The sequence below is a fragment of the Arachis hypogaea genome, chromosome 9 (assembly GCF_003086295.3).
Source record: "Arachis hypogaea cultivar Tifrunner chromosome 9, arahy.Tifrunner.gnm2.J5K5, whole genome shotgun sequence".
In the NCBI taxonomy this organism is placed as follows: domain Eukaryota; kingdom Viridiplantae; phylum Streptophyta; class Magnoliopsida; order Fabales; family Fabaceae; genus Arachis; species Arachis hypogaea.
This window is the reverse complement of record NC_092044.1, coordinates 113313366-113339350: the sequence shown is the minus strand read 5'-3', so window position 1 is coordinate 113339350 and position 25985 is coordinate 113313366. Positions and strand designations below refer to the sequence as shown.

General features: G+C 31.3%; 5 protein-coding genes across 20 annotated transcripts; 3 read left to right on the top strand and 2 right to left on the bottom strand.

Annotated features, from left to right (window-relative positions):
* Positions 1 to 2598: 2598 nt before the first annotated feature.
* LOC112712079 (uncharacterized) lies at positions 2599 to 3780 on the top strand. The gene has a single exon (XM_025764869.3). It carries the CDS (start codon positions 2777 to 2779, stop codon positions 3377 to 3379), a length of 603 nt encoding a protein of 200 aa, XP_025620654.1. The 5' UTR covers positions 2599 to 2776; the 3' UTR covers positions 3380 to 3780.
* Positions 3781 to 6455: 2675 nt separating this feature from the next.
* On the bottom strand, positions 6456 to 7319 carry LOC112709543 (uncharacterized). The gene has a single exon (XM_025761429.1). The coding sequence runs from the start codon at positions 7317 to 7319 to the stop codon at positions 6456 to 6458; it is 864 nt and encodes a 287-aa protein (XP_025617214.1).
* A 5849-nt stretch (positions 7320 to 13168) lies between these two features.
* Positions 13169 to 15371, top strand: LOC112712076 (endonuclease 2). The gene is made up of 9 exons (XM_025764861.3): positions 13169 to 13423; positions 13525 to 13699; positions 13767 to 13874; positions 13981 to 14036; positions 14116 to 14199; positions 14288 to 14380; positions 14466 to 14533; positions 14955 to 15028; positions 15121 to 15371. The coding sequence occupies exons 1-9, from the start codon at positions 13313 to 13315 to the stop codon at positions 15213 to 15215; spliced, it is 864 nt and encodes a 287-aa protein (XP_025620646.1). The 5' UTR covers positions 13169 to 13312; the 3' UTR covers positions 15216 to 15371.
* A 134-nt stretch (positions 15372 to 15505) lies between these two features.
* Positions 15506 to 18985, bottom strand: LOC112712077 (cyclic nucleotide-gated ion channel 1). Of its 16 annotated transcripts, XR_011866098.1 has the most exons (9): positions 18536 to 18907; positions 18043 to 18151; positions 17560 to 17651; positions 17211 to 17404; positions 17013 to 17068; positions 16648 to 16884; positions 16384 to 16506; positions 16058 to 16148; positions 15506 to 15956 (listed from the first exon to the last, which is right to left on the bottom strand). XR_011866098.1 is itself a non-coding variant. In XM_025764863.3 (8 exons), the coding sequence occupies exons 3-7, from the start codon at positions 17600 to 17602 to the stop codon at positions 16145 to 16147; spliced, it is 510 nt and encodes a 169-aa protein (XP_025620648.1). In that variant the 5' UTR covers positions 17603 to 17651; positions 18043 to 18151; positions 18536 to 18985; the 3' UTR covers positions 15506 to 15956; positions 16058 to 16144. The 16 variants fall into 16 exon arrangements, 11 of the variants coding, with proteins under 11 accessions (XP_025620648.1, XP_072059653.1, XP_072059650.1 ...); XR_011866097.1 differs by lacking the exon at positions 18536 to 18907 and having other exon boundaries at positions 18043 to 18300; XM_025764863.3 differs by lacking the exon at positions 17211 to 17404 and having other exon boundaries at positions 16384 to 16553; positions 18536 to 18985.
* Positions 18986 to 24436: 5451 nt separating this feature from the next.
* Positions 24437 to 25985, top strand: LOC112712075 (uncharacterized). The gene is made up of 3 exons (XM_025764860.3): positions 24437 to 24705; positions 24799 to 24928; positions 25015 to 25985. The coding sequence occupies exons 1-3, from the start codon at positions 24549 to 24551 to the stop codon at positions 25727 to 25729; spliced, it is 1002 nt and encodes a 333-aa protein (XP_025620645.1). The 5' UTR covers positions 24437 to 24548; the 3' UTR covers positions 25730 to 25985.

Below are 25985 nucleotides of genomic sequence, written 5' to 3'. Positions count from 1 at the left end.
AATCAACACCAACAAAGTGGATGAGAACAATCAAGTGGCATGCAAAACAAACCCATTCTTAGTTATAAAATTAAAAACAAGCATTGAGATAAAATTATTGATTTAGCACTTGCATTGAATGAATCAAACCATATTAAAAGTACGTAAAATATTCAACCATTCTACCTTCATAGTTAAACACCCATAAATCTAAAATTAAAGGAACACTGATAAGCTGGTGTCACACAAAAGACAATGAAAATTCATTTTTTAAGTGACTAATTGACTGAGCAAGTTCATTAACTTGAGTTTCACAGAAAACAATAAAACCTTTACAATGATAAAATGTTTCTGAATGAGTAGCAACCTAGAGAGCTTGGCTTGGTAAATAAAGAAATAACCAAGGGTGAACAGCATTGAAAATCTTAAAATAGAACACAACAACTTGTCCTGGTTTAATTTTTTTTTACTGTTAAGTAAATGTAAAGTAAAAAAAAAAAACCAGCGAAAAAACTAACTAAACCATTACAAATATTAAAACAAAATTTATTTAAAGCAATCACAACCCCAAGAGTGAAACAGTAGTGTCAAGACACATTCTAAAATAACCTATCGAGGAACATAAAATCGAAGAACCAAAGAAAAAATTGTAAAAAACAACCACTTGCACAATTTTCATGCAGACCATTACAAAGAACCGACAAATCATCCACTTTCGTAGGTAAACAACCATACCACTAATATGCTGGCAACTTGAACATGAAGTGGCATTATTAGACATAGCATAATTCGAACTATTAAATGATTGATCGACTGAGATCTGAGATTGACTTCAGTGAAATAAACACCTTTCCATTTGTCAATAGATACTAAAGTATGAACAACTAGGGTGACTTCACTGTTTAAGGGGAAATAAACAGAAACAAAAAATTGAAATTATTATCTCATATTACATCAATCTGGCATGCTAAATTATTTTTAAAATTACTATTCTATTAAACTAAAAAAAATGAAAACAAATCAGTACATAAATAAAAATACCTAAACACTTTTTTACTGCACAAACTACAACCTTTAGAGTGGGGAAAGACTATAGATTCACAATATTAAATAACCTGCCAGCTGACATTAAAATCAAAAGAATTCACTTCACAAAGCTAAACTACACGATCCCGCACAATAAAATGCAACAAGGTCAAGATTTCAGGTTTAGAAATTCACCAACAAATCGAGATAAACAGCATCTAGCACTAGATACGGCACAAACAGAAATCTGGAAAACTTCAATTCAATAGGAAACTCTTTGCTCGGGAAGAATTAGATAAGGCTGAATGATTGACAATTATAACCACCTGTGATGAAGCACGGACCTACCCAGCAAACATTAAAAATTGAATATCGCAACAACCATTAAAAATTGAACAACATCCAAATGCAAACCAAAATAAACACATGAAAGCTTGCTACGGTAACCATCGACACACTTTCAATAGCAGGACAACACCAGTCAACAACAGAACAAATTTTTGAAAACCTTCCCGCGCCAAGACTTTTTAAATAGAAAACCTTTACCCCTACATCTGGTTGGGCACATTTTAGCCCTTTGGAAATCGAACATCTTATCTTATCATTAATTAAAATCAAATGCCAACACACAGGTCAATGCATGTCATACCAGGAACAAGAAAAAGCAATTCAAATAACTGAAAAAAAAAACAAAAAAAAAATACTACACACTAACCTGCGGCTACATGAAACTAGCGCGCAGCCTTTGGTTTGTACTGCATGCGCCTAACTAAGAGTGGAGTGGCAGGTTGAAGGCCGGAGTTGGTGGTGCCGGAAAAAAGCTTTGAGTTGCTACTGTGAAATGACGCTGAGGAAAGCTTTTAGTTTCTTCTCTGTTCTGCACTGATGGTCAGTCACAGCGGAGGTTGGGCTGAGCTGCCTGCGTGTTGTGCACCAATGACGACGGCAGAACTGATGGATTCTGCTTTGCGAGAGACACCAAACGGATGCTCGCGTTGAACGATGATCAGCGCTGGTCAGAGTTCCAACGGGGGAGACGGTGGGATGTTCAAAATAGAATATGAAAGGTTTGTTTACTTACGTGACGGTAACGGAAGAAAAGGGGGTAGAGGGAAAATTAGGATTCCTGATTTTGTGAGGTGGTTATATCTAAACTGAACATCACCTATCCACTAGGGTAAACCTAGGTTTTGTTTAAAAAAAATTATATTGGGCCAAAAATTTTAGCCCATTATACAGATTGTATGCATATACCATTGGCTCCCTAGCACTACTCAAAAAAAAAAATGCAAAGTTTTACGCCGTGTCTAGTATTACTGCAAGGCGGCTTATTGCTAGGTACGACAAAGGAGGCTAAAAGTTACTACTATTGTTTATAGCAATATAAAAACACCAACTTAATTGGAAATTTAATACAATCTTCATCATCGATTTTATCCTTTTCTATTTTTCTTGTGTTGTACGTATCTTCTTGGCCACTTTAATTTTCTTTCATGACGCTAGTAAATCTAATGTTTTCACACATGCAAGTTTCAAAGAAATTAAAGAAAAGTAGCATAATAAAATAATAATGGAGGAAGCAAGGGATTATAATTATATGTATCTGTATTTAATATTGACAAGTAGGTAATTGTTAAAGTGTCAACGGTCAGAATAGTTGGCTAAAAAGCTTTCTCCTTTAACGTGTGAGTATATATATAAGAAGTTGAACCTCTTCCCCATTTACCGTACCATTAATAATCATCACATCAAACATTAATTATAATCCAAGATGAGGCGTGAGGAAGAGAAGAAGACAACGACAAAGAAGGCAGTGATCAATGGCCCACGGCCTTCTCCCTTGATGATCAACAAGGATTCCCATTTCATTCGGAAGCCTTCTTCACAGCAGAGAAAACCAATCATCATATACACAGTCTCACCAAAGATTATCCACACCAAGGCCCAGGATTTCATGGCTCTTGTTCAGAGACTCACTGGCATGTCTTCATCAAATTCCAATAATGACGCCTCTGAGAACTTTGGGTCGTCTTTGTCAGATGTTTCCAACAACAGCAGCGGCATCAAGCAGCAGCAGATGAATGAAACTAGCTCAGCTCTTAGGAGGGATAATGATATTATTCATGAAGATGATGATGATGATTATGGTGATAATAAGAGACCGGGTGCAATTATTCATCAGTATAGTCCCAATAGTACTAGTCTCATGAATTTTGCTGATATGCCACTCTTCACTCCAAATTCTTCATCAGATATCTTCTGTTCATCAAGATCGCTACTCTTTAAACATTCCGATTCATCACCTTATGGGATTTTGGGTAATTTGATATCTCCTTCAGGCCTCGAATTCATCAAGGAACTTCCTGAATATTGATACCACACCAACTCATGCGTTTGGCTACCTTACTTGTTCTTGTTAAGTCACTTGATTCCATCATATATAGCTTCTTCTAGCTAGTGAATATTTTAATTTTGCTTCTTCTTCTTCTTCTTTTTTCTTTGTAGATTTGGTTATATTAGTTGTGCTTTTGGAGTTGTTCAGGCATATGCCACCAGGGATGACCAAAAATAATGTGAATTAGGATATTTAATTCATTCTTTCTGGACATAAACAAGAAAATTAAACTTGATCAATTTGATGTAATTTGACTTTCTCTCTTGTATTATTATGTTACCATGTCTGTTTCTCATTAATTACGTACCATGTATAAAAGTTGTCAATTTGTAAAACAAAGTTATCATTAATTAAATTTACTTCATCACCAGTTTCAGCAATTCCCATTTTCATCAGTTCAGTTGTTCATAACTAATGAGTCTTTTATTCTATATATGCATTCAAGCATTATTTAAGTTAGTCAAATTCAAAGTAAAGACATTAATGGAAACAAGTTTAATTTCATAGCTTGGATCACCGACAGGTCTGGTTTGGCATATTTGTCAACATGTATGTCCTTGAGCTGTCTGATTTCAAATCCATTAAAGAGCTGTACCTACTAAAGCAAAAGTCAACTCCTTGCTAATAGTTGAAAAATTTATAACTTGATGCTTACAATTATTTACATATTAATAGTAATATTTAACATTTGATTATTGTAGGATAAGTACAAAGAGAGAATAGGGCCCCTATTATTGACTCCACTCACTAGTCCATTCCATTGAGTTAATATATTGAACCACCAATTAATGATCTTTCTAAATAATGAAAGGAACATATGATTCAAATATTGATTAAGGAAGCTACCAAGAAGGAAATATCGTTTTCTGAATTGAGAGTCAAATTCAATACAACCAATATTCATCCAAGTCAAACAATCCCTCCTTCCGAAAGTGGAGAATAAATTAGGCTAGTAAAGTTCTAAAACTATGTTCAATAGGAAAATTAAAAGAATCTATATATAATTCCTAATTTTATTTGCTAAAGTAAAAAGTTAACCAGATTGAGTTGTGCCTTACAACTGAGTTACAAGATGGCAAAATGTCTAATCAATTTACTCTATCAACCATCAATCATGTATAAATCACTCCTTCCAATATCACAAATGTATGTATTTAGCGTCTCAGATCGCAATTTTTAGGTAGCATTTGTTTTGAAGTACTGAGACAGAGATTGAGAGATTGATATTTAGTATCGTGTTTGTTAGTTCAAAAATTAGTACTAAAATTTCTGTTTCTGTCTCTAAAATTTCAATATTTCAGTACTTCCAAAAAATAAGGACACAGGGGACTGAAATTTTTAGAGATGGAGACTGAAACTTTAATAACATTTTATACCTAAAATACTTTCATTTCAATTAATTAATTCCAATTTTACCTTTTATGTAAATTAAATTAGAGTTTCATTCTTATTTCAATTTCTGTCTTCCATTTTGCATCAAACAGAATACTAAAATTTATTTCAATCTCTGTCTCTTAGTCTCTGTCTCTCAGTCTCAGTCTTTTTGTCTTTGTCTCTCCACCAAACGCTACCTTAATGTATATCCGTGTATTCGTTTAAGGAAATACAAATTAAACCAACATATATCCAAGTGTGAACACGATCTATACAGTAGTAATTAATTAAGAGAAATTTTTGGAAATTAATTTTTAGTATTTTTTTTTGTAATAAAAATATTATTTGTATACTAATATCAGTCACTAAAATCAGCTACTAATGTATTTATATATAATATATGTAGTTTAATTTATTTTTAATGTATATTTATATTCTAACATATATTTTATATTGATGACTGACTTTAATACTGATTTTAGTGTACTCGTAACATAACTCTTTTTGTTATTATTTAGTTAGTATAGATATTAAATTATTTTTAATAAATAAATTTTATTAGTTTTTGTGTATAAATTTTAAAAAATTTAGATACAAATTATATTGATTTATACGTGTAAAATTCTGATAAATATAGATACAAATTATATATCTTTTGTGTATAAAATATTTATAAATATTATTTATAAAAAATAATATTTACTGATTATGTAATACTATTCATTATTTAATACAAAATAAAATAATTTTGGACTAATTTGTATTATTTTTCAAATATTTTTGTAAAACAATGTTAAAATATAAGATAAGAATATCAATAAGATCTGCTGAGCCAGGAGGTTATATGTCATGGTTAGAGAAAAGTTCAGCCCCGTAATTTGTGTTGTAACTTATGAAGGCAAGCATTTTGCTCCATTATACACGAAGCTGAAGTGACAAACAATAATGCTTTTTTGCTTCTCACTCATACATACTAGCATATCAATAAACATCCATATTTTTCAAAACGCAATGAATTAGATTTTGCGTTCACCAGCAAAGCTTTCTAAATTTAGAAGAGACGAATGCATGTGTGAATAGAATATAGATAGAAGTGAGTGGGGCGCAAATATCCCAATTTCCTGCTAATAAAGCTTTGCGGAAATCTTTTTTAGATGCACCTAGATATATATGCATATTTTTCCCTTCATGTATTATATAAATTTAACTCGACTTATTTTTATAAATAACGTTTAAATTTTATTATTTTTATTTATTAAATTGTTTGTATCAATGGATTAATAGTAACAATTATTAATTATACATTGAGATAAACACAAATTAGCAATTATGCAGGGATATATAAAATATTTCATAAAAAATTTGTTTTGATAGTAACTAATTATTTACTAAAAAATGTATAAAATAAATGTATATTCTTTATATAAATATTTAATGACTGACTTAATATGAACTTTTTGTATTTAATATTTAACTTTTTTTATTATAATAGTAATCATAAATCTTAAAGGGAAATTAAAATTTCCAGGGTCAAATAAAGACTTACACGAACATATTATAACCTACTTTTCTAATTTATTGCACTTATTCATAATTTACAGTGACTTACTCATAATTTACAAATTCTAAAGAATAATAATATATTTTTTTTCATAATTTTTTATTATTAGTTTATTATTTATTAAATTGGAGGAAGAAGAAGGTGGAAGGAGTTAGGCCACCACGTATTATCTATGTAGGATGCTTTGACGTTCGCTAACGGCAACTTGACGTTCCTTATGTCACCAACTCTCAACACGTAACGACCGTCATCTCTGACGTAAGCCTTCTCAACCCCGTCGGATGTAGGCCCCCACTCTGCAACCACCGCCGGCGATCGTTTCCGGATCCTGCTGTCCCAAAGCCTCACTGCCAAATTCCCCGATGCGCTCTCTCCACCTAAAACCACGACCGCGGGCGATGCTGATGCGCAAGACATCACCGGAGCCGGAGGGTTGCCGGAGGCAACGGAGCAGATTCCCGGTTCCTCATTGTGATCGTAAACAGATTCGTCGTCTGAGCAATCAGAATTATCAAAACCTAACCTTAGCCCTAATCCTATGGTGTCCCATAGCTTCACAACGCTCTTGCTGTTGGCGATTTCCGCAAGCGAGAAGAGGTCGCCGATGCTTCGCCGGCGCAAGAATCCTCCGTCATCGTTGCTTGAGCCTCTAACACGGAAATATTCTCCATCTCTGTGTTTAACTGTGTCGTCTTCGCTTTCATCTTCGGGATCGGAATTAGACGAGGATACAGAAACGACATCGTCTTCGTCAATGTCACTAAAGTCATCGTCATCGTAGATGGAGGAGAGAGCAGGAGCGGTTTGGCTGAACCTGATGATGAGAATGTTGGTGATGGTGCGGAAGGTGGCGAGGAATGCGATAACGAGAACACCCCATTTGCAGAAGGAGTAAATGGAATTTGTGAAAACGTAATTAGGGTTTTTCTTTTGCAGAGAGATTATTGCAGTTTCGAGATTGTTGTGAATCGAAGGAAGTTGCATGTTTTAATATAAGAAAAAAAAAGAAATGAAAGGGTGATTTTATAGGGAACGAGGGTGAAGTAGATTTAGGTAATAAACAGGACTAGATTAGTTGTTAGAAACGAAAGAATATTCGTTCCGTCTAAGAAAAAGGTGATGGTTTGATTGAGTCATTGCTTCGCTGTTTAACTTTGCTTGTTATCTTTTTTGCCAATTATATGTCTATGTGTCAAGGGTGAGATTTTATTATGAACTTATGATATACAGTCAGATTTGAATACACGCCTATTCTCGTTGTATATTGTGTGGTCCAAACAAATAGAGCCTTTTGTTGAACCGGACATCAGGAACTATATATATTCTTATATTAATGCTACTAATTTATCCATGTGCGTCTCGTGCGTAGTAATATACAAAATCTTTAAAATCTAACTATTGCTGGCCCCCATGGAAACGTGTAATACTTTTAGGAGAACTGTGCTTCACCGAAATTTCCCTAATTCGTTATCCTTATTACTTGAGGATATACATACAAGGAAAATTTTATAGTTGCCTTGTTTTAATTTTGGTAGATTTCTTTGCTTCTACACTATATCCTTAATCGGCCAAAGTATTATTATTAAGAAAAGTACTTAGTTAATCGTTATAACAATTTACCATTGGCCAAGGTGATGCTAATAACAATGGTTAAAGATTGCACAAATTAAAGGAGAACGCTAAGCTAGCTTTTGTGAGACTCTATAGGTAATAATTTCACTTTTTTTTATCATACGTATAAAAAAATATATTATTTGTACACTAAAATTAATTATTATATTTTTATATTATACTTTAATTAATAATCCAAATCAACTATATACAAAATCCTCCACGAATGATTTGTGGCCTTTGGAAGAATCTATATTATTATTTGCAGTAGAAGAGGCGACAGCAGGTTGCAATGATAGGTTTAAAAAGAGAAATTAAAAATAGAAACAAAAATTTGTAATGAGAGTAATTAAACATCATCTTATATTAAAATTATACATTTATTAAGCTAAATTTACTATATATATATATATACACATGGCTAGTGATTATTGAAATTCAAAATTTATCAAAAAAAAACACTAATAATTAATTAAAAAAGACAGCAATGTAATTTTGTACATTGCTATTGTATATTATTACGTACTCTCTATCTTTAAAAGTACAAAAATTAGAAGAATTGGTTTCTTGATTGTTAATTTTATTTGAATTATATTGTATTGAAATAGAATGATGATTATTACTAAAAGGTTTACGAGAATAAATAAAATTGTAAGATAAAGCAAATTTCTCAAAAGCATATCTAGGAACTCTAAGATTGTAAAAGAAATAGATCCCATTTCTTGCTATGCCGTGTAGGAGAAATTTTTTGGTAGCATAATCACGAATAAGGCAGAAATTAGGTCAAAATTAAAAAAAAAAGACACCACTGTCAGTTGCAAACCTAGAAACGCTAAGTAAATTTTGGAAAATTTGGGGTACATGAAGTAAATTTTGTAATCCAAAAAATAATATTAGCATATGGATCATGCAAAATTGAAGAACCATAGTTTTGAATGGCAATACCTAATCCATTACTTACATACACTTGATCGGAATCATTGTTGCTAGCAGTAGAAGTTAGCAAATTGGATGGATCGGGGGTCAAGCAATTGCTCACACCAGAATCTACAAGCTAGGCAGCATCACTTATGGAGGAGAAAGAGCATGTAGAATATGCAATTGGTTGATAAAAACTTGAAGAGGGTGGTGGAAGTTGAGCATTAAGGTAGGGAGGCTAAGAAAATGAGTTAGGATTTCTAGAATTAGAATTGAAAGACTGATCAAACTTATGATAGCAGTTCCATACCACATGACTCATCCTTCCACACAGTTGACACTGCATTCTTGTGTTATTGTTGTTGTATCTAAATCTGCCTCCTCTTCTACTATTTCTGCCTCCACGTTCTCTTCTAAAAGCATTACCTCTATTGGGATCAAAATTTTGAGAAGGTTTCTGCACATAATGGGTTATATGCATGCCAAAGGTTGGTTTCTTGAAGCGTTCAAGCATTTTTTCATGGGAAAGCAAAAATGATTTAACCTCTACAATCCTAAAAGACCGTCTCTTTGTTATTACGGCTGTATATTTCTTCAGAAAGACCCTAAATAATAGCCCGAAGATGATCATCTTCTGACACTTCATATCCCACAGCAAATAGAGCATCAACAATTCTTCTAATTTTGGATAATTAATAAGCAGCAGAACCTATTTTCTTGTACAATTTTAATTGACTCTTCAGACTTTAAACACGAGCAGAAGAGGCTACCTGAAAGTAATCATCAATCTTCGTCCATATTTTAGAAAATTTTGAGAGGTGAATCACTTTGTTCTTGAAGCAATTAGTCATGAAAGCAACGAGTCATGTTGTAAGGGTTCTATCTCTCTGGCGCCAGATTTTGTAATTTTCAGATTCTGTTACCATTTTCTTGGTAACATCAGTTGTAAATTGTTCAGAAATCTTGGAGGGGTCAAGATGACTTTTAAGACCAAAACTCTTAATAGTGACAATTGTAAAGTACCTCCATATAAAGTAGTTATCTTCATTTAGTTTTTCAGCAATTGGAGAAAAGGTTCTTTTTTATGAATCAGAAAGGATGATTTCCATTATGGAATTGAAACTAAACAATAGGCTCTTGATACCATAAAAGATTCAGAAAAGGTAAGAAAGAACAATAATCTCAACTCTACGAGAAAGAGCAGTGATAGATTTGAAAAAAAAAATTAAAACAGAAATAAAGACTTATAATAAGAGTAATCGAGCATTATTTCATTTTAAAATTACACACTTGCTAAGCCAATATTATATATATATATATATATATATATATATATATATATATATATATATATATATATATATAGTTAGTGACTATTGAAACTCAAGACTTATAAAAAAAGATATTAAACTCAAGACTTATAAAAAAAGATACTAATAACTAATAAAAAAAGACACCAATACAAAAAAAAACAGCAATACAATTTTACACATTGTTATTATATATTATTACTCTCTATTCTTAATAGTTGTTTCTTGTTTCTTGTCAAGTTTAACTTTCTGCCAAGAATCAACTACATATATGACTCGAATACTGTAACATTAAACATATATTATGGGGTGGTTCTTGCCCAATGTTAATTTTTTTTTTCTCTTTTTCCAAATTTTTTTTCTCTCTTTTCCAAAAATTTCCTTTAGATCCGGTCCTCCAATCATAACCTAAAATTAAACAAGAAGTAACAAAACTAAACATAAAAAGTAGCAAAAATTAAACAAAAAGAAAAAGAAGAACTGTGATTTAAAAACAAAAATATAGAAATTAAAAAACACAAAAATAAAGATATCATACCTAAAATCAAACTAAAAGTAACAAAATTAAACACATGAAATAGTAAAAATAAAAAATGTAGAAATCAAACAAGAAGGAGTAGAAATTCTCCTTGATGCAAAAACAAAAATATAGAATTAAACAAGGAGAAAAAAAGTAGCAAAAACTAGAAAAAGTTATTATAGCGGATGTGGCATAGAATCGCAACGAAGATGGTAATACATGTTGCATAAAGAATCGCACCTAAAATTGAAAGAGAAGGTAGTTTTACCGCGTGTTACTCATGGATATGAGAGAGAATGAGAGCATATGTATAAGTGAGAGTGGGGTTGTTTTTTTTAGTTTTTAAATTTTTGTATTTATATACGTAAAGTAATACCATGATTAATTTTAATGATTGATTTTAAAATATACCTAACATAGTTGATATATATATATTTCTCCTCAAACCAACATTTGGATGTATTAATGTGCATGAAAATAACAAAGATAGAATAATTTAAGATATAAAACATGAAAACAAAAAGAAAAAAACATTGCCATGATGACGGGAGGCAGAGAGAAAAGAGTTTTTTTTTTTCTTTTTTTTTTGAATATTTATCCTGATTTTTTATAATTTCTTTTAAGGATTACAAAAGCTTTAAAAAAAATTCATTTTGATCTTTGATGATTAATTTTGTGAGATTGGTTCATTTCTGGTCAATAATTTTTTTTTATAATATGTTTATGTGACAAATTAATTATTAATATATCTTTTATTTAATTTTTATAAATAAAAATAATTTAAAAATTACTAATATTTTTTAATTTTACACAATAAATTTAGTGAATATATTTAAAAAAGTAACAAAAAAAATTAACAATTACCTTTAAAGAATAATGGGACTCCTAACAAAAAAGAATTTGTCAATCCTAATTAGTTCTTAAAGGATAACTTAACAGTTTAATACAAAGAAAAATATTGATAAATAAACTAATCAGTCCCATAAAAATAAAGTTCAAAAACCAAAAAAGATATTTTTTTATTGAAGACTTCATTATTTTTTGAAAAAATTATCAGAAACCATTTATAATTGTTTGTCTAGTTTGCTTTGATTGATAGGATCAATACGAAAGATAGGTTGAGCCGGTTAGGAGTTATTAACTAGGAAGATGTTGTATGTGTGTTATGCAACAAAAGTATTGAATATAGTCACCATTTGTTCCTTAGTTGTGATTTCTCATGGCAAGTTTGGTGTGCCTAGTTATCTTTTGTTGAAAGGCAATTGTCATTCACGGAGACGTTGAAGGAACATTTTATAAGTTGGACTGAGATATCTAGCAAAGAGGAGCGCAAGAGGTGGATGATGTGTGTTTGTGCGATTATTTGGAACATCTGGCTAGAAAGGAACAGAATGATTTTTCAAAATAAAGGAAAAGGGGTTGAAGAGATTATCTATATGTCTTTCATGAACTATAAGGAGTGGTTAGGTGTAGATCTTTTTTAATTTGTTGTTGATAACAATGCCGGAGATGACAAGGAAATAAATATTGATATTTTTTTTTCCAGATGGATAGCTATTGATTAGGTGTGTTTACTTAATGATTTACACGAATACTTTGTTGTTTCTTTCGTTTCACTTATTGTTGAGCTTTTTTCTTTCAATTTTTTTTTCTTTTTTTTCTTTCAATTTTTCTGTTTTTATCTTTATTTTTTGGTCCTTAGATGTGACACAATTTCAAAAATACCTAGCTAAGAAATATTTGTGTAAATCATCTTCAATCTTATATGTATGTAACTATTATGATTCTTCACTTTATTTCTATTATATAAGATATAAGTAGGCTTACCAACCAAAGACCTGATATTTAAAAGACAACTGGACAAATAGGAGTTCAAATTTTCTTCAGAAGTTAAAATCCTCATATACTATATAAATATCTTAAAAATGTTATTTATATATTAAAATTTAGCTACTAAAATTAATTATTATATATTTGTGTATAAATATATATATTAGTTTAATTTTATTTTAATATATATTTTATATTAATAATTAATTTAATAACTAACTTTAGTATATATTTGATATGGTAGAATTATATAGTATGTACATATATGATATTAGATGGCTCCAAAAACTATGACTTCATTCCAAGATCAGGAATATAACGAAGATATAGATTGGTATATCCTGATCACATGCCAAATTGGATAAAACAAATTATAATTCTAAATCAATGTTTATAATTGAATTTCCTCTTGTTTTTAATGATGACGTGGCAGTTATTTCAATATTTGACCACTGAACCGTATGTGTTCCTCTTGAACAGAGTTTTTGGTAATAAATACACAAAATAAATAAATTTATTGAATGCTGTCATAATAAGGAACAAATCATATGTAATAATTCACAAATATATAATTCAACTTATATATAGAGAAATGAATCCTATTTATTACTAAAAAGTACCTTAAAGGCAATTGATCTGAACCATAAAGTTGATCTAACGCTCAACATTGGTTACATTTTTCAGAGTTCACACTTCACACTTCACACTTCACACACTCAAGGTCCTTCTAATTCAAAGTTTCACACATACATCATTTGCATCATTGTTGTTTAGTAAAGCAGAGAAAAATGGAGTGTTACAGAATGCAGGTAGTGGTTATAGTCTCATTGATGCTTCTGTTTCCAAGCACACTAGGCTGGGGAGAAGATGGCCATGCCATAGTTTGCAAGATTGCTCAGGTGACTCATTCATTTGGAATCTATGTTCCAACATCACTTTACTTACATACATCATCATGATTGTTCTCTCTTCCTTTCTTTCTATCTCATAATGTGGACAGTCTCGCCTCGGCGACACCGCATCGGAGGCTGTAAAGAAACTGCTGCCAGAGTATGCAGAAAATGACCTGGCGAGTGTATGTTCTTGGGCTGATCATGTCAAGTTCATATTCCATTGGTCTTCAGCTTTGCACTTTGCTGATACACCGGACAATATCTGCAATTTCCAGTACAACCGTAAGTTATGAACTTGGTTAGTTCAATGTAAGTGATTCAACACTAACTTTAAGAATAACTTGCTCAGGGGATTGCAAGGATCAGAATGGAGAAAAGGGAAGATGTGTTGTGGGAGCTATCAACAATTACACCAACCAGCTTCTTAGCTATGGAAGAAACAAAGTTCATTCTCAATGTAAATCCTTCTTATCATCCTATGTAGAGATTTTCGTTGCTGACAACATTAAACAAATTCTTAGCTTGTTTGAAATCACTATGATATGGTGTGAATTATTTATCAGATAACCTCACTCAAGCTCTTCTATTCCTTTCTCATTTCATGGGAGATATCCATCAGGTATATGCATCATGAAACCATTCAAAATCACCCACACACCAAGATTATATATATCTTAGTTTGGCATTTTTGTGTGCAGCCTCTACATGTTGGGTTTCTTGGAGATAAGGGAGGTAACACAATTGATGTTCACTGGTACAAACAGAAGCAAAATCTTCACCATGTTAGTCCTAATTCTCATATCAAATACAAGAACGTGATCTATCATATATTTTACTATATAGAGGCTGAATTTTATTGATATCATGCAGGTTTGGGATGATAGCATAATTGAGACAGCAGAAGAAAGATTCTATGGTTCTGAGATAGGCGACTTCATCAATGCCATTCAAGAAAACATTACGGTATTTTGTTTTATGCAAAAGCTAGATGCTGTCTGTGGTCTTAATTTAATAAGTTTAATGTTTATTTCACAATTTCCTGACACAGAAAGAATGGGATTCCGAAGTTAAAGGATGGGAAACCTGCAATTCCAATCAGACAACATGCCCAGATATGTATGTCCCATGATCCCAATGTTTATACCTTCATTCCTTCAAGAAAATTTTGCAGATGCCAATAATCAATTTAACTTTTGCTTTGATATTAATACTTTATTCTTTTTTTTTAATAAAGAAAACGGCTCTTTGATGAATGAATGAACACTACTACATCATTCTGTCAAAATGATTTAGCATATTATCGACTCTTCGATGAATGAATAGGCACAAGTTTAACACAATTTTGGGAACTAGTTATAAATATATTCAGTAGAGGTATTTTTAAAACTTTTAGTAAATTTTAAGGACAAAAAATATACTTTATAAAAAAATATACTTTATCCTTATATAAATAACTGATTTAGTAACTGGTTTTTTTATACACATATATAAATAATAGTACCTAAATCATACTTAGCTTTTTGATTTTGCTTCCCAGATATGCATCTGAAAGTATAAAAGCAGCATGTCAATGGGCATATAAGGGTGTCACCGAAGGTTCAGTGCTCGGAGGTAAGGCATTAACTACAGTTATAAACTTATAATGGAAATTAAGCTATTCTTGTTATACATCACTTGTGACATTACCATGAACTGCTCTGCAGATGATTACTTCTTATCACGTTTACCAACTGTCAATTTGCGATTAGCTCAGGGAGGAGTTAGACTTGCTGCAACTCTCAATCGTATTTTTGGCTGATGCCGCATTATGTGTTTCATTAATCATGTAGCTTATTGAATTATTAAAATAGGTCTCCAATATATAAATCACAAAACCCTCTCTATTGGTACCTAGGTAACAAATTTCTCAATTATATTATATTAATGTAAGGTATTGAGCTTGCTCATATGTTAAGCCTCACAAGTCTCATTTGCTGTTATTACGAGTATTTGTTACTTGAATCTGCCAATGTGGTACATTTACAGATGTTTATGTTATTTTGTTATGATAGGTTTCATTTAAAGCTTAATAAAGTAGATATAAACGTGTATGTGAACCGTGATGTGGATCTATCATAAGCCAAAAAATGGGGTTCGAAAAGTATTGCAAAAATATTGCACCTGCTCACAGTAATTACTAATCACAACTTGCAAAAAACATAGTTCAAGTAGCTAAAATGAACTAAACAAAGGACCAAAGCAGCAGTGAGATGTGATCAAGTTCTAATTCCCATGTCCTAAGTCAACTGTGATTTTTCCATCTAGGGTACAAAATTCGAAGGCATTGGATCCCAATTCGATGTACAATGCAATGAGGAATTTGTTTGGTCAAGAACCACCACTCGAATACCTCCAAGCAGCCAACAATGCTGTTCTGGTTTCAGGATTGAAACTTGTGGCAGTAAACATGAATTTGGTCATTGCCATCAAGTATTATGATGAGAGTAATTGTCTCATTTCAACGTGACCTTTTTCTGGCCTCCTCTATGTGGAACATAAGCTGCAAGAACTTAGACATAACATTACTAAACTAAGAAAAGAAGCAAAGAGAATAAAAACTATTTGGAATGATGAACAATGCAAATGATGAAAATGTCACACCTTTGTTTCCACATAAAATGTGATAAACATTGCACCGAGAACAGGCAGCCCCGAGTGATGGAATTACCAGATTAATTTTAAACTGTATCAACTGCAACGAAGTTTAGAAGAATAAAAATATTAATCTCATAATTAATATTATTCTACATATTTAAGGAATAAAAAGATGTATTAACTGCTACCAAGGGAAATGAAAATTCTATTGAATAACAATCCAATCCAATATTTATATATACAACTTGAAAAACATTTATCTTCATTTTCATTTTTTTTTCCTACTCAGCCTCGTTTCTTTATGAAAAAATCACCGAGATATAGAAGCTTACTGCTCTCCATCAGTAAAATCAGGTTCCGCAGGCTTCTGAAGCAGTATGGGCGGTATTCTCTCCGGCATCCTTGTCTTCCTTGTGTGGTTACGGCACAACAATCTAAATGCATTGGCAGCAAACCTGGAGGCATATATGGTGGCACCTAGACTTGGTGAGCTACCACCTACCTTTATTTTTTATGCAATTAATGCAGTCATCCAATCTTAAAGAGACCTTTGTAGTTGCATATGATTACATGACAAAGTAGGTGGAGAAACTTACTCTCATCAGCAAAGCCAAGCAAAGATGGCGCTTAATGTCCCTTCTCAAATCCTTTGGAAGATTGCAAATCAAGTTATCCTCATCAACACCTCTGGTTTCTTGCCATTTGTACTGCTCATATTGTCTGATTTGCTGCCTAAGGCTGTCAGGGAGGAGTCTATGAGACATCTGGTATTCTGCATCTCTCCTTTTCACCCTCATCTCCTCTAATGTTGTTGTTGTTGATTGCAAATATGTCTGTTAGAAAATAAGTATAATTGCATAATATTAGTCAAGATGCACAAGCACCAATTGTTTACTTGTACAATACACTGCTAACCATAGAGTACAAAACTGCAGATACACAGATGTCTTAAATGTCAAACCTGCATATTCCCGATAAGGAATGAAAATAATACCAACCCAGCGATGGAAATGAAAACTGCAAATCAGATTTCCCACACAAAGGTACTCGTCAGGTTTTGATCAAGAGAATGCAATTTAAGCACCAATCTCCCCCAAAAGAGGATGGAGGGAAAATGATACAAAATCAGATAACAACATTGGAAAGATGTGCACCACACCAAAATTTGAAAAAGTTATCAGATACAGTCATATCAAGCACTCCCCCTGCACCTCTACGTACATCAAGCCATTAAAAAGATACAAAATGCTTTCGATGATATAATCTTTCTCAAAGTTCCATCCATTCATTTTTAACCCAAGGGAGGGGGGAGTAGAATCAGAAATGTCAAATAACTTGTTCATGCTCATTTATCTGCAAAGCACATGAAGAGATTTCATGTTCAAAGCACAAATGTATAAGCTAAATTTACAACAAGAGGAAAGCTCTTAGATTAATCCCTGTGCGCATTGCGAGAAACAAAACAAAAGAATACTCAAAAGCTTGTATGATCTGGATAGGAGGCAAACCTCTCTTGCAGCTTCCCATTCCTTCCACTGTAATCACATGCATTCCTTCTACAGAATATAGAGGTGCTAAGCAAGCATTGATAGCATAGTGTCTGGAAGAACATTTTCAAACTGAAATAGTAAGTTTGCTATTAAGATGCACGAACAAAGTCAGAAGCCAGAAACCAGCACCAGCGGGAAAGAAGAAACACTTACAAGCATTTTGATAGGATAAATAAAAGGACTAAAATTCTCTAAAGAAAAATAAAGTATTTGATAGGATAAATAATCATAGTTAAAACAAAAAAGCCGAATACAACCTGTTCAGAAAAAAAATTATCTGACTTATTAACTAGGAGCATCATCTTTATCTATACAGCTATACAAGCATAACAACGTGAAGATATATATGCCTAATAAAGAAACAATTAACAGTACAATCTCATGGGTTCCAGTATATCAAAATATACATGAATGTGCAAGCTAAGTATACATAATACTAACCTGCTGAAAAGAAAGAAGGCGTATCAACAGCTTGTTCCTATTCTGTTTTCTGGTTCTGGTTCTTGATCTTCGTCTGATATATTTTTTCCCATGACTCTGTTGTTGGTTTCTAATTGAACAACTTACATTACTCCATGGGTAAGCATATTTGTGAATGGTTGTTATATGTTGAAAGGAACCAGTTGTTAAAAATTGAACAACAGCAAATTCAAAACAAAATTGAACAAGAAAAATTAAATAGTTCATTTGAGGGGGTTCAGAACAAAATAGAATAGAGGAAAATTCAACTAAAAGACTTCAAAAGTTTAGCTGAGTTCAGTTCAGCAGAGAAGATTCAAAAGTCAATCCAATAACTAGTAAAATTATAAATTCATAATCATATTCAGAACAAAACAGAGGAATATAGCAGATTGAAGTTTGAACATTGAACTGAAGTATTGAACAGAAGTAGGAGGGGACTATCAGAGGGGGAAAGAGGAGGTTTGCGGCTTACCTATACCGGCGGCGCCACGGGGGAGAAGAGATTGTTTTGGAGATGGTGCTTTGTAATGGAACCACGTAAAGCCTCGTCAATGGACCCCAATCGAGCAGCAAGCCGATTATTGAGGTCAGGTTTAACCATTTTCAGTCCAATGCTTCGTAAACCAGCATTTGGCGCAGCAGGGATGACACAAACCTTTGAAACACCACAGACGGCGCAACGGCGCGAGGGCACGCAGCGGAAACAGGGCTAGGGAACAAGGAAGGGCGAGCGGACTGGTTTCGAGACCTTTTGCCTGGATTAGGATTTGTTCATCATTTTTGGGGCAACTTTGATGCTGAAAAACGAAGAGCAAGCATAGCCGAATAATTGATTTTGATTTTTTTGGGGAAATAATTTGATGATTTGATTTTAATTTTAATTATTATTGAAGAAGGGCATTTTTGTTGACAAATTAATTCCTGATTTTTTAGTCTTTCGATATTTATGTTGTTGAGGATTTAAAAATATATTCAAGATTTTGATGTTTTTAAAATTTGAATACATAGATCCTTGCGTTTAATTTATTTCATTTTATTAGTTTTTATATCAATTATATCAATACAATAAAAATTACCTTTGATTGATTTATGAAAATGAAGGATTGATATTCGATAAGTTCAAACTTTAAAAATGTCCAAATTTAAATATCTACAAATTACAAGATCAATGATCTATTTATTCTTTTTTCTAAAAATAATTAGTTATTTAATAAAATTAATTATAAAAATATATTTGTTTTTTATAATTATTTATAAAGATATTTTTGTATATATAGTAATATAATATTTTTAAAAAATAAATTAAAAACAAATATTCACAAATATAAGTATAATTTACATAATAAATTTTTATTTGTCTATTTTTATATTGTATTGACATGTATAAATTTGTAATTGTATCAAAGTAATCACTAATAAAAAAAATTTAAATGCAGTTAACTTTATATTAAATTGATAATTGAAAATAATTAAATAATTTAATAATTTAATATATTTAATTAAATGATCATTTAACGATTTTTAACTATTAATTTTACATAAAATTAACATTAGAGTTTTCACCAATAAAAAATTAAACAAAGTGAAAGATTATTATCACAATCCAATATCATAAAATGCATCACGTAAAATTAAAATTAGTTCGAATAGAAAACCAACTAAAAGAGTAGCCAACTAAAACTATCTAGTTATAAAATAAGAGGTTTGATATAAAATATATATATATATATATATATATTAATTTTCTACTATCTTATTTTTTTAATTTTAAAACTAGAAATACAAAAAATTAACTTGGATTAATTTAGGTTATAGTTAGCTCCCTAAATTTGTTCTTTTGCTGGAGAAGGACCCTAGCTATTCTCAATTTTACCAATCCAGTACTCTGTTTTTAAGTTTAGTATAAGAATAAATGATAAAATTCATTTATGAAAGATTATTATTTTTTCTAAATTAATTTTTAACATTTTTTTTAATAAAATTTGTCAATTAAAAATATAATGTAAAGTTAATTATATTGGTTTTTTGGTCATTTTTTTGTGACGGTATCAAAATTTATTAATATAGTACATTAAGTGACACTACAATATATATCTAAGAATTATAATTAACTATTAATATGATAAGTTTATGAAATTAGATAAAATCAAAATTTAATTAAGAAGAGACTTTAAGACATTAGAATCTCTCAATTTGGGTTGATTTGATTTAGTTTCATAAATTTATTATATTAGTCGCCAATTAAAATTACTAGGAGTGTGTTGTGGCGTTATTTAACGTACCACATCAATAAATTCTGACACTATTCAAAATGAAAATGATAGAATAATTAACATGGCTAATTTAAAACTTTTAAATGACGAATTTAATTTTAAAAAAATTTCAATGACCAATTTAAAAAATACGTGATTTTTCATCAACTAATTTACCTATATGCTTTTTACTACAACTGACATGCATGCTTTACTTATGAGACGTGTCATGTATATCACGCTCGCCACAATTATGAAAGATGCATGTGACTAGCTAAGAACCTATTAGGGTGTTTGATCCATTATTTACCATATGAACCACCACTTCCAAATTAAAAAAATTAAAGACAACTCACAAAAGCATAACCTCATCCACCATGCACCGTCACAGAACTTTCAAACTTAACCTCATCCATTCTTTATGCTTAAGTGAATAGCCCTTTCAATGATAGATTTTTCATATAGTTATATTCCACGGTGCACACTCTTCCCATGTTGTTTATCATGAACAATGGAAATAATTAATGAAAAATGATATTTGTGTTATTTTTATATATGTATGTTTTTCTATACTTTTTGTGTTATAAAAAATAACTTTTATCGTTTTTCATTTATAAATTATTTTTATTATTAAGGATAAAGATTATACAAAAAAAAAAAGTATACATAACATTTTTCTTATTTACAAATCCATGCTATTGAATCTTATCTAATGGAGCATGCATAATTTATTGAAATTAGTACTGAATTGTAGTTATCAGTTGATCCTAGATTGAGAGGGTCGTTGACTCCTCGTACTTGGCACACATGGTCTGGATCTCTGTTTACAGAGGTTCGCCTGTTTAATTTAGACACACGTAATCAAAGGAGGAAAAAAAAATTGAATCTATAATAAACATGAAATAATTTATTCTCTAATTTATGAAATTTTAAAACAATTACCTGAATATCTAAATAATATGCAAGATTGACACAATCAAAACTTGTAAAGAATAATATTACGCAATTAATAAAATTTATTATTTTTTATCAATACTTGACTAATACTTTAAATATTAAATATTAAATATTAAATTATAAATTATAAATTTTAATTATATAAAAATAAAATATTAACCTAAAATATGACTAATATTAATAAAAAATATTGTCCCTACTAACATTTTTCACTTTTAAAGTTACCATCCCAATTAAAATTCATTATATAGCTCATACGGAATACTGATGCTTATACATTTCTACAATGATATGATTATATAAAGAAGTGATTTTTCATTCCATCAATTTAACTAGATTGTTATCCATTTATTACATAGAGGTGTATGTATGAAATTGTGCCATGTGAGGAAAATAAATGAAAGAGCTAGCTGCCTCAGAAAACATACAAGTGTCCCTACTTACCAATATTGAATTGAATTTCCAATTCTTCACCGTACATTGTATTTCTCCACTGCTGTGTAGTTTTCATTTAGTTTAGTTCAGTCAAAGACGTTACTTATTTGGAAATTAAATCCATCTTAGGCTCTTAGCAACAGTGAGCTATCTATGGCTATGCGGGTCCCATGAATTCATTCATTTTCAAGTCTTAAACTCTTTCAAATCACACCTTCTCAATGTTATTAGTCGGTCAACAAAACTTAATTACTTAATAAACAAAGTACTATTATGATGAGGAAAAAGAGGTACAGTAGTATATAATATTATATTATTGTTACTTTTGAAGAGAAATTCTTCAATACAGAACCATTTTTCTCTCTTGATAATGGAGTTATTAAAAAACAGATCAGACTGTGATTGTTGGACTAAAACAAGTGATCAAGACCCCTTAATTACTTGAATAAGGTTATATATTATTATGGGTCACAATGCCATAGAATCACAAAAATGCTAATACAGTACAATTCATCGCTATAGAGTCAACCAATTATTATTCCTTGAAAATAAATATATACGAACGTGTATAGCTAGATTTTGAGTATTAAACTGAGAAAAATTTGAAGGCTAATCATTTTAATTGATATTAGTTAATATTTTTGGATAACAATCTAATTGTTTAATATTATACTTTTAGATAATATTTTTAAATATTATTAAGAGTAAAGTATCGTTTTTGTCAAGTTCTATTTGTGTCCCTAATGTTTAAATCGTCCTATTTGTATCCCTAACGTTTATAAAAGTGATTCAATTTTATCCTACTATCAATTATACTAACAAATCAGATTATATTTTTCAATTATTCTTACTTCGATGTATTCATTTTTAATTAGATCTCACTTGGATGTGTTTGATTTTAATATTATACCCACTATTTATGTTTAGATTCAATTATGTTTCTAGAAAAGTGAATTATGTAACTGTTGTAGGAATTAGTTTCAACTTTTGATGAGATATTTTTCGGAGTGGATCATCGATTCTATCCCAGACATTTGTATTCTAACTTTAAGAATAAATTTTTAAAACTCAAATTAAAGCGTTTATGATGTGTAATTGACGGCAGGATAACATTGAATCACTTTTACAAACGTTTGGGATACCAATAGGACGATTTAAATGTTAGAGACACAAATAGAATTTATTCCAAACGTTGGGGACAAAAACGATACTTTAATTATTGGTCAAAAATAATAAATTATGCTGGTCTTATAACATTATTCTTAAACTATGGCCTAAAAATGTTAAATTTTCTGCACTAGATAACCCTTAGCATAGAACCATTTCAATTCTTTAGGTGCTTGACAAATCAATAGAAGTAGAAGAAAGTGCCTGTAACTCAAGCCTTCACAATCAAATACTATACAAAATTCTGGTTTATTTCTACAAAAGTTATATCTCTTAAAGAATATATATTAGATGATTGATTAGATTGTTTCAGTGTATGGTATTGAGAAATTCTTTATGCATTATTAAACCTAGAACTTATTTACTTGAGAAAGAACCTTTATTAGTATGTTTGTCTTGGATTCTGCTATAGCTCAGAATCGATTCTAATAAAAGTGCGTTGAAAACCCCGTTCCTTTAAGCATATATTTCTTGATTTGCCGATTCTGTTACCTTTCTTAACAACATAACATCACTATGTTCCATTTTGTTTAACTTCCTTGTGTTTTGATCCATGATTTCAGAAGCATCATCATCATTTCTAATATTAGATTAGATAAAGCTAAGTATAGACTATTTGATCTAATCTTTAACACTTTATCAAATAATAAAAAAGAACACTATATTAACATATACATGGCATATATGTATGTTATGTTACTACTAATATTATATTAAAAAATACCATTGCAATGGATTAACTATGTTACTATACCGGAGATTAATGGGCTGCATTGGTAAGGTTGGTCCAATCGTTCGTTGAAGGAGGTCTCTGAATTAATTCGCATCACGGAGCTACCGTCCAACTTGTATGTATGAAAGAATGGAGGATGGTATCTGAAAGGACACTCCGATGTCTAAGTCAGCAAAGGGCTTTACAGGTTTGTAAAGTATTGAGACTTAGAGATACTTGAGGGGTGTCAATGTATTTATAGTGATGAACCAATAACCACCGTTGAAGTAGTTTCACCATTTAAAGAGGATAATTGTCCCTTTATCTTAGGGAAATTGAGATATGACTCATGGAAGTGAGTTAAGAGATTTTAGGGACAGTTATTTATTTGAATAAGTGTTACCTGCCAGCTAATCTTCACTCCCGACTTTCTTAGACCAAGTCGTCGTTAGATCCGACTTCTTGAAGAAAGGCCGGTGTCGAGTGAGGGCCAATCTTTAGATTGGATTTTTTTGCCCTATACATGGGCCTTAGTGTTGGGGCCAGGGCATGAACAAACTAATAACTATATCCATTATGATGGATGTTATAGCATAAGTAATCATGATTAACAAGGGTGAACACTCGCATACATACAGCTATCTTCGTATGAAGTTGATAGTTAAGAATCGTTAGACGATGATTTAGTCAAACTTGTTAAATCATCCAATAATTTTTAAATATCACATTCACATGAAGATAACTGCATGCGATTTTCTATTTTAAAAGGGTACACAGTCTCACACACTTTAGGTTACTGGTTACTGTTTGTAGCAGCTAGCTAAGACATATAGGATGTTGCACCCTACTCTACCAAACCCATTTACGAAATTCCGTGGGGAGTATATATATATATAAGGAACATGTACACACACTCATTCTCATTCACTTCCAGCTAAAGAAGAGCAGCATCAATAGCAACTATGTCCACAATAATAGCAAAGAGAGAGATTGGTTCTTCCAATGAAGAAGAAACTGATTTGAGAAGAGGACCTTGGACTCTTGAAGAGGATAGTTTACTCATTCATTATATTGCTCGTCATGGTGAGGGTCGTTGGAATATGTTAGCCAAAAGTGCAGGTATGTTTATGTACAAACACATAATTATTGTATATGATTCTTTATTTGTCATTGTTTTCTCTGACATCATTTCATTATATTCCAACATTTCAGGACTGAAGAGAACTGGAAAAAGCTGCAGGCTGAGATGGCTCAATTACTTGAAACCTGACATTAAGAGAGGCAACCTTACCCCACAAGAACAGCTCTTGATCCTTGAACTCCATTCCAAGTGGGGTAACAGGTAATTCAATCATCACACAAATTAGTTAGTACTAATATCTTTATTTATTGTTGCACTTAATAATTATCATGTTGATTTGTGTATAGGTGGTCAAAAATTGCTCAGCATCTTCCAGGAAGAACAGACAATGAGATCAAGAACTATTGGAGAACAAGGGTACAGAAACAGGCACGCCAACTCAACATTGAATCTGGAAGCAAGAGATTCATTGATGCTGTTAAGTGTTTCTGGATGCCAAGATTGCTTCAAAAGATGGAACAGAGTTCTGCTTCAAATTCCCCTATGATCATGAACAACTTTAACAATCATGCAGAAGCTTCTTCAATGAGTACTTCACCAATCTCAAACTTCTCCAACAACATTCCTAATTCTCTATCTCCACCACAAAGGGAATTATTCATGGATGTTCCAAGTAATCATCACTTCAACAATATGTCCAGCCCCAACAACAATAATGTTCCTCCATCCTCTGATTCACTTCAATTCTCACAGCTATTTGAGATGTCACAGCACTTAACATCAGCAAGTCCTCCCAATGTGTTTGAGAACTACAACGTTTATTACAACAACAATCCAATGATTCAAGAAAACTGGAATAATGTTGTTGATGCCAATGGCAATAATAATAATAATATTAATAACTATGGTGCCATGGTGGAAGGACTAAGCATGGATCCTCTGTCACCAATGGGAACTTATTATGACATTCCACAGTTTGATTTTCAAACCTGTGGGAGTGACTGGATTTTAGACAACAACAACAACATGGGTGATACTTTATGGAACATGGATTCTATGTAACAGTGTGTAAGACAGAGATAGCAGTAATTAAGAAGAGAAGGACATGCACATCTCTACTTCTTTTTTATTATGGGATGGTCTACCAGAGAATAGGAAAAAAAATCATCATATATGTTATTATTATAATTATATAGATCATAGATTCTTATGCTGTATACTGATTCTTAGTGACTAAACAATATATTGTTATGTATGAATGATAGCATATTTAAACCTAAACTGCAATATATATAAATATACATGAAAGTTTATTAAA

Bases quoted from the DNA above. Each gene is read 5' to 3' on its own strand.
- LOC112712079 (XM_025764869.3), top strand. From the start codon at position 2,777: ATGAGGCGTGAGGAAGAGAAGAAGACAACGACAAAGAAGGCAGTGATC.
- LOC112709543 (XM_025761429.1), bottom strand. From the start codon at position 7,319: ATGCAACTTCCTTCGATTCACAACAATCTCGAAACTGCAATAATCTCT.
- LOC112712076 (XM_025764861.3), top strand. From the start codon at position 13,313: ATGGAGTGTTACAGAATGCAGGTAGTGGTTATAGTCTCATTGATGCTT. The intron at 13,424-13,524 runs GTGACTCATTCA...TAATGTGGACAG, and splicing joins TAGTTTGCAAGATTGCTCAG to TCTCGCCTCGGCGACACCGC. The intron at 14,534-14,954 runs GTATGTCCCATG...TTTGCTTCCCAG, and splicing joins CAGACAACATGCCCAGATAT to ATATGCATCTGAAAGTATAA.
- LOC112712077 (XM_025764863.3), bottom strand. From the start codon at position 17,602: ATGCATGTGATTACAGTGGAAGGAATGGGAAGCTGCAAGAGAG. The intron at 17,069-17,559 runs GTTTGCCTCCTA...TCTGATTTGCAG, and splicing joins AATGGGAAGCTGCAAGAGAG to TTTTCATTTCCATCGCTGGG. The intron at 16,885-17,012 runs GTTTGACATTTA...ATTTTCTAACAG, and splicing joins TCCTTATCGGGAATATGCAG to ACATATTTGCAATCAACAAC.
- LOC112712075 (XM_025764860.3), top strand. From the start codon at position 24,549: ATGTCCACAATAATAGCAAAGAGAGAGATTGGTTCTTCCAATGAAGAA. The intron at 24,706-24,798 runs GTATGTTTATGT...CCAACATTTCAG, and splicing joins TATGTTAGCCAAAAGTGCAG to GACTGAAGAGAACTGGAAAA. The intron at 24,929-25,014 runs GTAATTCAATCA...ATTTGTGTATAG, and splicing joins CATTCCAAGTGGGGTAACAG to GTGGTCAAAAATTGCTCAGC.